This window comes from Ranitomeya imitator, chromosome 2 (assembly GCF_032444005.1).
Source record: "Ranitomeya imitator isolate aRanImi1 chromosome 2, aRanImi1.pri, whole genome shotgun sequence".
In the NCBI taxonomy this organism is placed as follows: Eukaryota; Metazoa; Chordata; class Amphibia; order Anura; family Dendrobatidae; genus Ranitomeya; species Ranitomeya imitator.
Genome location: NC_091283.1, coordinates 669,701,253 through 669,717,240, shown reverse-complemented (window position 1 = coordinate 669,717,240; position 15,988 = coordinate 669,701,253). Strand labels below are relative to the sequence as shown.

At 41.6% G+C, this 15,988-nt stretch overlaps 2 protein-coding genes and 1 long non-coding RNA gene across 3 annotated transcripts in view; 2 read left to right on the top strand and 1 right to left on the bottom strand.

Moving 5' to 3' along the window:
- LOC138665493 (proprotein convertase subtilisin/kexin type 4-like) overlaps window positions 1-15,988 on the top strand; it is a 524,777-nt gene that overhangs the window by 119,578 nt on the left and 389,211 nt on the right. The gene's annotated exons all lie outside the window — the stretch shown is intronic.
- On the top strand, window positions 7,998-9,175 carry LOC138665494 (uncharacterized). Its single transcript, XR_011318478.1, has 3 exons — window positions 7,998-8,093; window positions 8,942-9,002; window positions 9,087-9,175. It is a non-coding gene; the product is annotated as an uncharacterized lncRNA (long non-coding RNA).
- On the bottom strand, window positions 13,217-14,809 carry LOC138667901 (uncharacterized). Its single transcript, XM_069755974.1, has 2 exons — window positions 14,254-14,809; window positions 13,217-14,102 (listed from the first exon to the last, which is right to left on the bottom strand). The coding sequence occupies exons 1-2, from the start codon at window positions 14,598-14,600 to the stop codon at window positions 13,217-13,219; spliced, it is 1,233 nt and encodes a 410-aa protein (XP_069612075.1). The 5' UTR covers window positions 14,601-14,809.

Below are 15,988 nucleotides of genomic sequence, written 5' to 3'. Positions count from 1 at the left end.
GAACGGCACATGATCCAAGGCACACCACATCCTCTGTAAAACATGGTGGAGGCAACGTGATGGCATGGGCCACTTGTGTTTATTGATGACATAAGAGCAGACAAGAGTAGCCGGATGAATTATGAAGTGTACCGGGATATACTTTCAGCCCAGATTCAGCCAAATGCTGCAAAGTTGATTGGACGGCGCTTCATAGTACAGATGGACAATGACCCCAAGCATACAGCCAAAGCTACCCAGGAGTTCATGAGTGCCAAAAAGTGGAACATTCTGCAATGGCCAAGTCAATCCGCAGATCTAAACCCAATTGAGCATGCATTTCACTTGCTCAAATCCAGACTTAAGACGGAAAGACCCACAAACAAGCAAGACCTGAAGGCTGCGGCTGTAAAGGCCTGGCAAAGCATTAAGAAGGAGGAAACCCAGCGTTTGGTGATGTCCATGGGTTCCAGACTTAAGGCAGTAATTGCCTCCAAAGGATTTGCAACAAAATATTGAAAATAAAAATATTTTGTTTGGGTTATGTTTATTTGTCCAATTACTTTTGACCTCCTAAAATGTGGAGTGTTTGTAAAGAAATGTGTACAATTCCTACATTTTCTATCAGATATTTTTGTTCAACCCTTCAAATTAAACGTTACAATCTGCACTTGAATTCTGTTGTAGAGGTTTCATTTCAAATCCAATGTGGTGGCATGCAGAGCCCAACTCGCGAAAATTGTGTCACTGTCCAAATATTTCTGGCCCTAACTGTATAGTCTTAGATAATTGAGGGACTTCATTTCTTAAAAATAGGTGACACATTCACACGATCATCTAATTTTGCGTGTGTTACACCTCAAAAAGGTTTTTTTTTTTGTTGATTTTTTTTGTTTTGTTTTTTTGGGAAGGATTTGTTCAGTATTGAGAGGATAACATTACAAAGAATGTGGAAAGGTGAAATGCACTAGAAATTGTTAAAAATATATTTATTCTAAAACATAAGCAAACTCTTCTGTGGGTGGATAAAAGTATTCACTCATTGCACAGATAAGGACAGGAGGGCTTCATCTGTAATCTGAGAGAACCAAGGCTATAGCATGTCAGTGAGACTGAAGTGCTGAAGGAAACATGGCTTAACATCTCTATCCAGCCTGATAACACTAGTCCACAGAGAAAATCAATGATGGCTGATAAGCATTCTAAAAATAGCCCCAAGTGTATCCTATTACCAAGGCAAACATTGGAAGTAATCTAACTCAATTGGGAGAGACATGGCATTGAGCTCCAAACAAAAACATATGTCCACACTCCAATCCAGGAGATGGACACCAATACAAACCACCCCAACAAATAAATCATCAACCACATCAGGGGGCTATATACACACTAGACTAGACTAATTATTTACTAAATATATTTCTCACGAATTAGGATATATTCCAATCTATTCTAAACTCTGCTGCGCGACTAATCCACCTGTCCCCCCGCTATTCCCCGGCCTTTCCCCTCTGTCAATCCCTTCACTGGCTCCCCATTGCCCAGAGACTCCACTACAAAACCCTAACCATGACGTACAAAGCCATCCACAACCTGTCTCCTCCATACATCTGTGACCTCGTCTTCCGGTACTTACCTCCGATCCTCACAAGATCTCCTACTCTACTCCCCTCTCATCTCCTCTTCCCACAATCGTATACAAGATTTCTCTCGCGTATCACCCCTACTCTGGAACCCTCTACCACAACACATCAGACTCTTGCCTACCATCGAAACCTTCAAAAAGAACCTGAAGACCCACCTCTTCAGACAAGCCTACAACCTGCAGCTACCACCGATCGACCAAACCACAGCATGACCATCTCTACCCTAACCTACTGTATTCTCACCCATCCCTTGTAGATTGTGAGCCTTCGCGGGCAGGGTCCTCATTCCTCCTGTACCAGTTATGACTTGTATTGTTTAAGATTATTGTACTTGTTTTCATTATGTATACCCCTCCTCACATGTAAAGCGCCATGGAATAAATGGCGCTATAACAATAAATAATAATAATAATATATAGATTAAATTGTAAAAAATAAATAACTAAATAATTAAAAACATTGTTCATATCAAAGGGACTATAAATACATCAGACTAATTATTTGATCATTTTCATGAATTAAAAATATATATATATAGATTAGCAGTTATAAAAAATAGAGATTACATAGACAATTCTGTATATACAGTGCCTACAAGTAGTATTCAACCCCCTGCAGATTTAGCAGGTTTACACATTTGGAATTAACTTGGCATTGTGATATTTGGACTGTAGATCAGCCTGGAAGTGTAAATGCACTGCAGCAAAAAAGAATGTTATTTCTTTTTTTTTTTTTTTTTTTTTAAATTGTGAAAAGTCTTTTCAGAGGGTCATTTATTATTCAACCCCTCAACCCACCAGAATTCTGTTTGGTTCCCCTAAAGTATTAAGAAGTAGTTCAGGCACAAAGAACAATGAGCTTCACATGTTTGGATTAATTATCTCTTTTTCCAGCCTTTTCTGACTATTTAAGACCCTCCCCAAACTTGTAAACAGCACTCATACACGGTCAACATGGGAAAAACAAAGGAGCATTCCGACGCCATCAGAGACAAGATCGTGGAGGGTCACAAGGCTGGCAAGGGGTACAAAACCCTTTCCAAGGAGTTGGGCCTACCTGTCTCCACTGTTGGGAGCATCATCCGGAAGTGGAAGGCTTATGGAACTACTGTTAGCCTTCCTGTTATGAAAGGTAATTCAGTACCACAATGGACATAGAGGTCAGCGCACATACAGTGACCTGGCAATAACCCAAAAAACAAGAACGAGCTCTGAGACGTGGGAACTCTGTTGACCGCAATCCCTAATCCTCTCCAACACACTAAAGGCAGCCGTGGATTGCGCCTAACGCTCCCTATGCAACTCGACACGGCCTGAGAAACTAGCTGGCCTGAAGATAGAAAATAAGCCTACCTTGCCTCAGAGAAATACCCCAAAGGAAAAGGCAGCCCCCACATATAATGACTGTGAGTTAAGATGAAAAGACAAACGTAGAGATGAAATAGATTTAGCAAAGTGAGGCCCAACTTTCTGAACAGAGCGAGGATAGGAAAGGTAAGTTTGCGGTCAACACAAAACCCTACAAAAACCACGCAAAGGGGGCAAAAAGACCCTCCGTACCGAACTAACGGCACGGAGGTACACCCTCTGCGTCCCAGAGCTTCCAGCAAGCAGTAAAAAACAAATTGACAAGCTGGACCGAAAATAACAGCAAACAAATAGCAAAGAGGAACTTAGCTATGCAGAGCAGCAGGCCACAGGAACGATCCAGGAGGAAACAGGTCCAATACTAGAACATTGACTGGAGGCCAGGATCAAAGCACTAGGTGGAGTTAAATAGAGCAGCACCTAACGACTTCACCACATCACCTGAGGAAGGAAACTCAGAAGCCGCAGTACCACTTTCCTGCACCAACGGAAGCTCACAGAGAGAACCAGCTGAAGTACCACTTGTGACCACAGGAGGGAGCTCTGCCACAGAATTCACAACACCTTCCACGGCCTGGACAGCCTTTGAAAGTTTCCTCCCGTGCCGAGGCCAGGCTTGTCCGAAGAGTCAAGGCTAACCCAAGCACAACAAGGAAGGAGCTCCGGGAAGATCTCATGGCAGTGGGGACATTGGTTTCAGTCAATACCATAAGTAACGTACTCCACCGCAATGGTCTCCGTTCCAGACGAGCCTGTAAGGTACCTTTACTTTCAAAGCGTCATGTCAAGGCTCATCTACAGTTTGCTCATGATCACTTGGAGGACTCTGAGACTTACTGGTTCAAGGTTCTCTGGTCTGATGAGACCAAGATCGAGATCTTTGGTGCCAACCACACACGTGACGTTTGGAGACTGGATGGCACTGCATACGACCCCAAGAATACCATCCCTACAGTCAAGCATGGTGGTGACAGCATCATGCTGTGGGGCTGTTTCTCAGCCAAGGGGCCTGGCCATCTGGTCCGCATCCATGGGAAGATGGATAGCACGGCCTACCTGGAGATTTTGGCCAAGAACCTCCGCTCCTCCATCAAGGATCTTAAGATGGGTCGTCATTTCATCTTCCAACAAGACAACGACCCAAAGCACACAGCCAAGAAAACCAAGGCCTGGTTCAAGAGGCAAAAAATCAAGGTGTTGCAGTGGCCTAGTGTTGTGAATTCCGCTCTTGGGCTCTTTCCGGTGGTTTTAAGTGGAATGGCTGCTCCTTGGATTTAGCAGTCAGCAGCTGCTTCCACTAATTGTCTATTCTGCTCGGCTATTTAGCCTGGCTCTCCCCTTCAGCTTGTGCCACTTGTCAATGGTTCCTGGTTGGATTCACATCTCTCTTGGTTTTCCCTGATATCCTGACCAGTTCAGCAAAGATAAGTCCTTGCTTGCTCTTTTCTGTCCACATTTTGTGGACTTCATTGTTCGGTACATTCTATGTTTTTGTCCAGCTTGTCAGTATGGATTAATTCAGTTAAACTGGAAGCTCTGGGAAGCAGATTTACCCTCCACATCTTTAGTCAGGTGTGGAGATTTTTGTAAACTTTGTGTGGATTTTTTGTAGTTTTAATACTGACCGCACAGTATCCTGTCCTGTCCTATCTATCTAGCTAGTATGGCCTCCTATGCTAAAATCTGATTTCATTTCTGCGTATGTTATTTCCCTCTCCTCTCACCGTCAATATTTGTGGGGGCTATCTTTCCTTTGGGGATTTTCTCTGAGGCAAGATAGGTTTCCTGTTTCTGTCTTTAGGGGAAGTTAGATCTTAGGCTGTGCCGAGGGGTCTAGGGAGTGTCAGGTACCCCCCACGGCTATTTCTAGTTGCGCTGCTAGGTTCAGGGTTTGCGGTCAGTACAGATACCACCTCCTTCAGAGCTCGTCCTATGTTGCTCCTAAACCACCAGATCATAACACCTAGTCAGTCTCCTGATCTTAACCCAATTGAAAACTTGTGGAAGGAGCTCAAGATTAAAGTCCACATGAGACACCCAAAGAACCTAGATAACTTGGAGAAGATCTGCATGGAGGAGTGGGCCAAGATAACTCCAGAGACCTGTGCCGGCCTGATCAGGTCTTATAAAAGACGATTATTAGCTGTAATTGCAAACAAAGGTTATTCCACAAAATATTAAACCTAGGGGTTGAATAATAATTGACCCACACTTTTATGTTTAAAATTTATAAAAATTTAACTGAGCAACAAAACTTTTTGGTTTGTAAGATTTATGCATCTGTTAATAAATCCTGCTCTTGTTTGAAGTTTGAAGGCTCTAACTTATTTGCATCTTATTAAACCTACAGGGGGTTGAATACTACTTGTAGGCACTGTATATATTACCAAATTAAATGAAAGCCTCAGTGATCTCATTCAGACCCTGCGGTTTCAAGCTCCCTAGTTTGTATATCCAGTACACCTCCTTTCTATTTAATTTCATAGTTCTGTTGGGAACTTTTTCAGGGATGTGATCAATGGGACTGATTTTCAAATTATTAAAATCCTTATTATGTATTAGAGTGTAATGTCTAGATAGTCCATGGGTAAGGAGGCCCTTTTTTATGTTGTGCCTGTGTGAATTTAGCTGTAGATGGAGTGGTTGAATGGTTCTACCAACATACTGTTTGCCACAAGGGCACTCAATTACATAAATTACATATTCTGAATTGCAATTCAGAAAATGAGAGATCATAAATTTCTCTTTGGTGGCAAAGGAGATAATGCTGTCTGCTTTATGTTTGATGTTTTAGCAGCATAGACAGTTTTTTGATCCACATTTATAAATCCCTCTGATTGTTTGAGGGTTTCAGACGACTCGGTGCTATAATATTCCTGATGGTAGGTGCTCTGCGGAAGGTAATCTTAGGATTTCTAGAGAGAACTTTACTCAGAACGGGGTCATTTAATAGAATGTACCAGTTTTTTTTGGAGAACATCACGTATTTATGTTCATTGTTATACTGTGTTATAAAATTAATCTTACATTTTTTATCATCAGGATTTTTTACTCTATTATCTAGTAGTGCTCCTTGATTTAATTTCGTAGAATTGTCAAAGGCTCGTTTTACTAGGTTTGTGGAATAGTTCTGAGCACGAAATTTTTTGCTCAATATGGTGGATTGTTCCTTATAATCAATATCAGCAGTGCAGTTCTTTATAATTTGACGGAAGTGGTTTTTTGGAATAATGTTTAACCATTTGGAGTAATGACCACTGCTGAAATGAATGTAGCTATTTGCATCAACTTTTTAAAAAAATGTTTTGCTACAGATAGTGCCATCTTTTATAAAGAGTGTAACATCCAAGAAATTTATGTTATTATTATTATCATAAAAGGCAGTAAATGAAAGACCCCAGTTATTATTAATTTGCTGGATAAAATTATCAATATTATTTTCTGTGTTATCCCAAATAAATATAAAGTCATCTATAAACCTTTTATAAAAAAATAATTTGTTTCTGCCATGTTTCATTTAAAATAAATAATTCCTCAAAAACCCCCATAAAAAGATTTGCGAAAGTAGGTGCTACTTTCGAGCCCATTGCGGTCCCTTTGATCTGATAAAATTCATTTTCGAAGGTAAAATAGTTATTTTTTAGTATAAAATCCAATCGTTTAATTAGAACGTTTTTTTGAATTGAGGAGAGCTTATTATCAAATTTAAGGATGTAATGAAAACATAGTAGTCTGAGTACAGTGCTGAAACATCCATAGTAAGAAAGATGTACTCAGGTTTCCATAAAACTTTCTGTAAAAGCACTAATAAATGGGAGGAATCACGAAGATGGCTATTAAGATTAAAAACATGTGTAAGCATAATTCGATTAATATATTGTGCAAGATTGGAAGTCAGTGAATTTATACCTGCAATAATGGGCCTGCCTTGGGGGGAGTTGTATATTTTTGTGTATTAAAAAGCTTTTTTCTTTGTTACTAAACATATTTTAGGGTCAATCCTTCTGCAATAAGATCATTATATTTCCGTATGGAGGATGCATAGTTATTAAAGGAACTTTTCTTATAATAGTTATTATCCGAGAGAATTTTTAAAGCTTCATTAATATAGTCACAACGATTTTGTATCACTATCCCTCTCCCCTTGTCTGCTGATCTGATCGCAATGTTATTATTTGAAGCTAATGATTTCATCGCCTGTTTTTCCCCTAAACTGAGGTTTAAATTCTTCTTTTTATTACAAATGTTGGAAGGTTTGTTGGTAGTTATAATATTCTTCAGTTGTTTTAATACTATATCATTAAATACTTTTATGTGATGACCCTTGTCTTCAAGTGGATAGAAGTTGGACTTTGTAGGAACATCCAGATGAAATTATCCATCTGTTGTTGAATAAACCACCTTTTAAATTTATTTGGAACTTCATTATTAAGGCAGCACGGATTTAACCCACACTTCCTGCACAGTTTATATTGTCATACGGCCGTTGATCGGCTTGTGGATCTGCAGCAGCCGAAATCGCTACATGCTCTTCATTCAACAAAATCAGGTGAGCAATTCTAAGGCTACGTTCACATTAGCGTCATGCGACGCAGCGTCGCCGACGCACGACAACGCATGCGTCATGCGCCCCTATCTTTATCATTGGGGACGCATGCGTTGCGTTGTCGTGCGTTTTCGGTAAAACGCACAACGCATGCGTCGTTTCACCGCACCTGGGTGGCGTCGAAGACGCTACAAGTAGCATTTTTGTAGCGTCCAAAAAACGCGCGCGTCGCACTTGCGTCGCACTTACGTCGTCAATGCGTTACAATTTCCCATTGAAACCTATTGACAACGCACTTGCGTCGCGGGTGTGCGTCGTGCGTGCGTTGTGCGACGCATGCGTCGTTAGATAAAATGAAACAAAAAAGTGTCTAGACAGCGTCTAGACAGTGCAAACAGTGAGAAAAACATCCCCCATATATAAAGAATGTTGGATTGTTTGTCACTTCTGCTGCAGCATCTTGAGGCAAGACACCAGAGGCACATCTCCAGAACATCTAGAGGCATCACACCAGAACACCAGACGACTTCTACTATTCATCCGCTGTCCAGAGATGTAAGTATAGAATGATTCTGTGCATTTTCTCCATGTTTTTTAAAATTATTTTTGCAAGTTGTGTTTTATATTCTGCACTGTGGTTAAAGATATTGTTGTATTTTTAGTCTGGTTGTGATGTATGGCGTGGTATAGGATGGCGTTTCATTGTCTGCGGCCTTGATTATTGTTCTTTCCAGGATAGATTTTTCGTTTCCATTTTTTGGTTTGGTGGTGTTTTTTGTATTCAGTTGTGATGTTTTATTCTTGCGTTATATGATGGCGTTTAATAGTCTCCGGCCCTGTCGGTTTTATTGTAAAGTATGGTAGTATAGAATGATTCTGCGCCCTTTTATTACATTTATTAATTTTTTATTGCAAGTTGTGTATTATGTTCAGCACTGTGGTTGTGTAAAGACATCGTTGTATATTTATGGTTGTGATGTATGGCGTTGTATGGCCCTTTTGTCTCCGTCCCTGTCGGTTTTATTGTAAAGTATGGTGTGTTATTAATGTTTCTGCCCTTAATTTTTGGGGGTTGTTAATTTTTTACTTTCAAAAAACTATTGTGTTTTTTGTGTTGCTCCGTGCATACTGTACTTTAAAAAAAAAAAAAAAAAAACTTTTGGGATTACTACATTGGGTCTGTTGTAGATTAGTTTTCTTATCTTTAGGCTTTTGTACTCTGGCATTGGGTTGTCTCTGCCATTGTTTCTTTAATTTAATCAATGTGGCAGTGTTGTTTGCTCAGCGTTAGTTCAGTTGGAGTGCAATGTTCTTTGTGGTTTAAATGACTTTTTTTTATTTTTATTTATTGCTGGATTGTGCATAGGAGCATAGTATCAATGTTATTTTGTTCTTTATTTCAGAATTGCATTAGTCATGGCCAGCGGCAGCGATTCCAGCCACACCCCACCGCTGAGGAGTCCGGTGAGTACATGATCTACTATTGCTTACTATATTCGCTGTCATTTGTAGATGGGTCACTCAACTTTTTGGTAAACTATTTTGCAGGCTTCTTCAAGTGAGGAGGAGAACCAGGAGGAAGAGAGGGAGCAGCAGCAGGGACGACGGGGCCAAGCTGTGGTTGCAGGACGGAGAGTAAGTATTTATTTCAAACCTATTCATTTTTTTTGTTTAATTTTTTTGTTTTTGCGGGTATGGGGGGTGGTGGGAGGTTGTGGTGTTGTGTGTAGTAGGTGGCGGTGGAGGAGGTAGGGACAATTTTTTTTATCTTTCAAACATTAATATTTTCCATTTTTTCTAGGTTTCACAACGGGCCCTGGATGAACCACTCGATATTGACATGATGGTGGCATCCATTGAAGCACGGGGCCCGTTGTGGGACAGCCGTGACCCCCGGCACGCGGACCAGGGCATATTGCGGCGTCTGTGGATAGAGGTGGCACAATCGCTGTGGGATGGCTTCGACAGCGCTTCACCCAAGGCCAAAGCTAGTTTCCGTAAGTATTTACAAAATGCTGCTGTGACCCATCATGCCAGGATTACACAACCGTCTGTGATGTCTTCTATTGGGATTGCACACGGTTGCGTAATCGTTTTCAATATATTATCTAAAACCTTTTTTATTTTTTCAATTTATACACAGTTAAACAATTGAAGACCAGATGGCGCTCCATGAAGGACCGCTTCAGGAGGGGCCTGAAAAAGGAGGGACAGACTCGTAGTGGTGCTGCCGCTTCAAGGACCTCGGTGTACAAGTACAACCGTATACTGCAGTTCTTGCGACCGGTCCTTGAAAGCAGAGAGTAAGTATAGTACCTATGCACACACCTAGTTTTTACAACATGCATATTCACATACTACATTCCAGCCACGTAGCTTATTGCCCAGCCATTTATTTTGGCAAGTACCAAGTATAGAAAGGAAGAAAAAAAGGCAAGTTCACCGAGGTGTGAAAAGTAAAAAATACATACTTTTATCCTCTTCAATCATAAGCAGAGGATGAAACATCAGCACAATACAATAGACACTATCTACGCGTTTCAGGTGACAGGGAACATCAGACCTGAAACGCGTAGATAGTGTTTTTATTGTATTGTGCAGATGTTTCATCCTCTGCTTCTGATTGAAGTGAATAAAGTATTTTGTTTTTACTTTTCACGCCTCGTTGACCTAGAATTTTTTATTCATTTCTGGTCTTCTCACACTTGACACAGCGGCTCCGTGCTCCGAGCCTTCTGGGATTACTACAATGTTGAGCTTGACTTACTAGCAATTTCACTGAAATCTGAAGTATACAGAACACAGAAAAATAGTAGATTGGCCATGCCCAGCCAATATTTAATAGTGTAGTAGTATAGTGGCTATCCAGGTGTATCCCCGATTTTTTTATACACAAAAAAGTTAAATATAATAGATACGGCATACATTCCACTGCAAAGCAGGTTATGTTCCCATGGTTGCTCAGCTCGCAGGACCTGTGATGACGTCTCGGTCACATGACCGTGACGTCATGGCAGTTCCAACGTAAGCATAATTGTCTGGCGTTGCAAACCACAACCATGGGTGACTATTGTGAATTAAATAAATACCTTTTTTTTAATATTGATGGTGCTTATGCAGTGTCAATATTAAAAATAGGTTAATATTAATGGCGGCAATGGATACCTGGCGGTAAAGTTAATTAATGACGCATGTGAAATGTGATATTTAGTATACTAATGGTTTCCTTATGTTTTCACAGAACACACAGCAGCACCCGCGAGACTGTCCGACCCTCTGAAGCGGTCCTTTGTGAAGCGCCATCTGAACAGTCGCAGCCATCCCACAGCGAGAGCAGGTCTGCACCACCACAATCTGGCGAACCGGCAGCCGGTCCATCAGATGTTCCCCTGGCCGAGGCCTCTGTCGCTCCTTCCTTTGGGTCTTCCCGACAGCGTCAGCGGGCCTCGGACAGGGCGCCCATGCCCGAATTTTTACATCTGAGCACCGTATTTCAGAATGGTTTCAAGGCGCTGTGCGATAAAATGTGCAATATCGAATCGCGTCTTGAAAACATCGAAACGGATCTCTCGAGGCTGGCCAAACATTTTTTTACTGCCATTCACAACGGCATGGTTGAACATCTTACGCCGGAACTCCAGATTTCGGTCATGCAGGGCTGCAACAATGTATATGTCAGTGCTCTGCAGCAGGCTCGGGTCATGCAGTCAGCGACAAATATGCCCGCAGTACCATCGCTGGCTGCCATGACTCCGACTCCTGCTGCAGAGCACCACCACAGAGCTCCGCGTGCCAAGGGCCACCGCCACCACAGAACAGAGCCCCAAAGTTCAGAGCCTGACAGGCCTTCAAGGGGACACAGACGGGAAGCCGACCCACACCCAGAGGGAGAGAGGAGCAAAAAGAAGAAGAAGACGACGACAAGTACTACGACCTTGGCTATGGCTGCTCCCAAAAGTACCACCAGAAAACACCCCGGGTCGACCCGGAGCACACCAAGTACCCAGGCTGGGTCTACACGGAGTACACCCAGTACCCAGCCTGGGTATACAAGGAGTACACCATCTACACAGCCTGGGTCTACCCGGAGCCGGAGTAGCCAGCCAAGGACACTGGTCGTCCCTCCTCCTCCCTCACCTCCTGCTTTGCTAGTCTCGCCACCATCCACTGGCTGGATTGATGTCGGCATCCCGTCTAGTGTCATAGAGTATGCTGCTTCCTCCCCCTCGTCCTCCTCCTCGGTCTCCTCAACACCCCCAAAAAGTGTGGGATATCAATCCCCTTTAATTGCGGATGCTGGTACCCCCTAATAACATTTCCCAATTTTTTTTTTTTTTGTACCCTAAATAAATGTTATTATTTTTTTTAAAAAATTAGTTTTTATTGTCTCAAATAAAGTTTGCACCAAATCACACCTTGCGCCGTATACACAAATCTTGTCTTTGTAACACCTGATGTGCAATGTCTGACAGTATTTATCAATTTGTTTTTTTCATTGTTTTATAGGGCTGTCGCTCATTGTACTCAGATGTTACAAACACAAACAGCATTGCTCAATATGTCAAGTTTACAATGTACCATCACACAACGATTTCAGTATAGATAAAGTTGGTTTTTGTGTGTAACCAACGTTATCTTTTCTGAAATCGTAAAACGATTGAGCCCCTGCTGTGAGTTTTTTGGTGTCAGCGAATGATTTGGAATTTTTTTTGGGTAACTGATCAGACGCTGTCATTGTTGGATCGGCGAGTTTAGACCGATCCAGCGATGTCTTTGTTTTAAACAAGGGAATATTGGGTTACTAGCGCACTGTTTTAAACACTCAAATAAAAAGTGAATAATACCCCACAAATATAAAAAGGTGTCTACCACGTCCCTCGCCGTCATCTTTCCGCACTGACACTGTGATTCCCGCCCGTAAAGCTGAGCACACCGTTGACTTAATAATAAACGCTGTGCTGTGCTTTAGGGCTGGCACAGTACGGGAAGTTGACGGCGATGGATGTTTCACACACCGGAGTGTAAGGGTTTTTTGTATTTTTTAAAATTACATTTACAATGGTAAACATCGTGAGTGTGGCAAAGCGCTTCATAACATTACCCAGATTACACGGGACTTGCTCTTTTTTGGTCGCTGGAGAGCTGTCTGTGTGACAGCTCTCCAGCAACCACGCGACAACTAAACAACGATCTCGGTCCAGTCGTATCACTGGTCGGTATCGTTGGATAATAGTTTTATTAATGTACCTTAAGATTATTGGTCAGGTGAGGTGGAAGCAATGTTCACAGTGTCGCCACTATTTGACTCTGGACGTATTCTAGCATCCTGAGTACAATAGTGTTCACTCTGTAGAGTTTTGCAAACATGATCGTCTCCCTCCTTGTCAAGCCTGGTTCCATATGCAAATAGTCTGCAGGATTAAAAATGGTTGACAAGGTGGGAGCCGATTATGTTATACGTCAAAACTATGGAACACACAAATTTTGTGGGACACACATTACTTTCAATAAAATTGGATTTTACAATTCTATTACTATGGAAAAACGTATGGGAGATTTGTTTTTTGAAAACGGAAAGGCACAAGAACTTTATTTCAAAACACAACGCATTATACAATCAGGGGACATTTTAACAATAACCATACATAGTATGGTTAAATGACATAGACTCCACAGAATTAAACCATTTGATCTTGCCATGAAACACGGCCAACATCAGAAACAAAGTATGCAGCAAATTGGTCCCTCATATGAGCAATCTCCACAGTTGTCCGCAGAGGATGAGCTTGATAATCAGGCAATGGATTTGGTATGGGTTCATCGAGTTCCACGTTGACTCTCTCTTTATCAATAATAAAATTGTGGAGAACCACACACGCCTTCACCACCTCATCCACTGTCTCAATTTTCAAATTTATAGCGGATCCTAAGATACGCCATTTGGAGACCAGGATGCCAAAGGCGCACTCCACAGTTCTTCTGGCCCTGGACAGTCTATAATTAAATATAGTTTTCGTGCGGTCCAACCCACGACTTGAGTACGGTTTAAGTAGGTTGCCACTCATTTGAAAAGCCTCATCACCAACAACAACAAATGGCAGGGCCGGGCCGTCGGTGTTGGGAAGAGGTCGTGGATGGGGGAAATTAAAATTGTTATTGTACAATCTTCGGCCCATATCAGACTCCTTAAATGTCCGTGAATCATTTGCACGACCAAACGCTCCAATGTCCACAGCGAGAAACCTGCAGTCCGCACCTGCAATTGCCATCAGCACGGTGGAAAAGTATTTTTTATAATTAAAAAAAAGAGATCCACTTCTTGAAGGCTTGGTAATCCTAATGTGCTTCCCATCCACGGCTCCAATACAGTTAGGGAAAGAACACACTTGTTCGAATTTTTGGGCGTTGGCATGCCATATTTCTCTTGTAGGGATGGGTAAAAATTCCTCCCGGAGGTTGTCCCACAATGCGCGGCATGTGTCGGCAATAATACCCGACAGTGTTGAGACTCCAATCCGAAACTGGAAATGCAGTGATCTCAATGTCTCTCCGGTAGCCAGGAAACTGACAAGAAGAAAAATAAATAAATATAATTAATAAAATTGTTATGAAAGAATTTTTCATTTTTAATAACAATCCCCCACCCCACAAAACAAAAACACGTTACTTTAAAAAATGGCAAGAACATATAAATCCTTCACATTCCATTACGTACCGTAGAGTCACCAGCAGACGTTCCTCAGGGGAAATCGATTTACGGAGCTGCGTGTCCTGCCTGGAAATGGTTCCTTCCACCAGACGCAGCAGATATCGGAAGCTGTCTTTTGACATCCTGGTGTATTCAAAGTATTTGTCCTGGTTCTCATTTAATTCGCCAAACAGACAATGGTAGGCTCCACGACTCTCTCGGACTTCCACTATAGGGTGTAGCCAAAAACGCCGACGACTCCTTCTCCGTAGTTTGTCTCTTTTCCTCTGTTCATGACAGGCAATAGCATAAGCAATAGCAAGGGCTAATTCCAGCTCAAAATTGAGGTAGATACTCTCCATGGGACGATCCATCTTGATGCTCTATGGTTGGAAATAATCTATGCCGGGGTATATATACCACTATTACATTAATACCCACCCCCATCTACCCATTGGTGGCATTATCGATTGTCTAGACACTAGACCCACCCTCTTCTATTCATTGGTGGTGTTATCTAGTGTCTAGACACTAAATTGTGTGTAAAGATCTAATCAGTGTTTGACAACGCATGCGTCGTAAAACGCTGCGTTTTTTGTAAAAACGCAACAAAAACGCACCAAAAACACTGCGTTTTACGACGTATCCGTCCGACGCTTGCGTCAAAAAAGGTGCGTTTTTGCGTGCGTTTCCGATGCGTCGTGCGTTGCGTCGGCGACGCTGCGTCGCATGACGCTAATGTGAACGTAGCCTAAGAAAGCTCTCTTGGTTATCTAGAGGATAAGACCCTATTTTGCGCTTTGTGTCTCCATTTTTTTCCTATAATAGTATCTCATTTAAGGGCATAAAAACTAAAAGTTTGGTTATTGCGAAATTTTCAAAATTTTCGCCAAATTTCCATTTTTTGCCCACAAATAAACACAAGTCATATCGAAGAAATTTTACCACTATCATAAAGTACAATATGTCACGAGAAAACATTCTCAGAATCACCAGTATCCATTGAAGCGTTTCAGAGTTATGACCTCATAATGTGACAGTGGTCAGAATTAAAAAAAAGGCCTAGTCAGGAAGTTGAAAACAGGCTTCGGGATGTAGGTGTTAAATGGGTTGTCCACTACTTTGATACTAAAGACCTATAATAATTGTCATCAACCTGAGACTTTTGTCACGCAAGACCCAACCCAATTAGCTGTTATCAGACCTGGGTTGGTGGATGTGTATGGAGCCAAAATTGCACAGCTTTGTGGTGCCCACTCGCAGGTAATGCAGCTTAACTTACATTCACTTCATTAGGAGTTGAGCATGCAAACATTAAACTAAGTGTATGGAACCTATGAAGTTCCTGCCGTAGCTGATTGATTATTTATGCTGATAACTGATAGGAGCGCTGGGTGTCATATTGCCCCCAATCTGATATTGGTGATGTATAGGAAATCACCTTTTAAAGGATTTAATCTAAAAAAAAAAATCTGATTTACATATAATTTTCAATTCATTCATCTTTTTTTTTTGTCAACTTTTTCTATCTCTCCTAAAAATGATATATACAGTAAAACCCTAAACTATTTTCCTAGGGCAGGGCAATTACCGTAATAAAATTAATCTGTTTAATTCTCATTAAGTCCACCTACAATTTTGTTTTTTTATAGAATTGTTAAATTGATTTTTCTTGCTGGATAACTTTAGAAAAGGGAGAGATGCAATGCATCCCAAACCCTGGTGTCCCAGCACACAGCCTTTCACCTCTGAACCCCCTGCA

Excerpts from the sequence above, each read along its gene's own strand:
- LOC138667901 (XM_069755974.1), bottom strand. The coding sequence starts at position 14,600 with ATGGATCGTCCCATGGAGAGTATCTACCTCAATTTTGAGCTGGAATTA. Across the intron at positions 14,103-14,253 it reads CGTCTGCTGGTGACTCTACG|TTTCCTGGCTACCGGAGAGA; the intron begins GTACGTAATGGA and ends TCTTCTTGTCAG.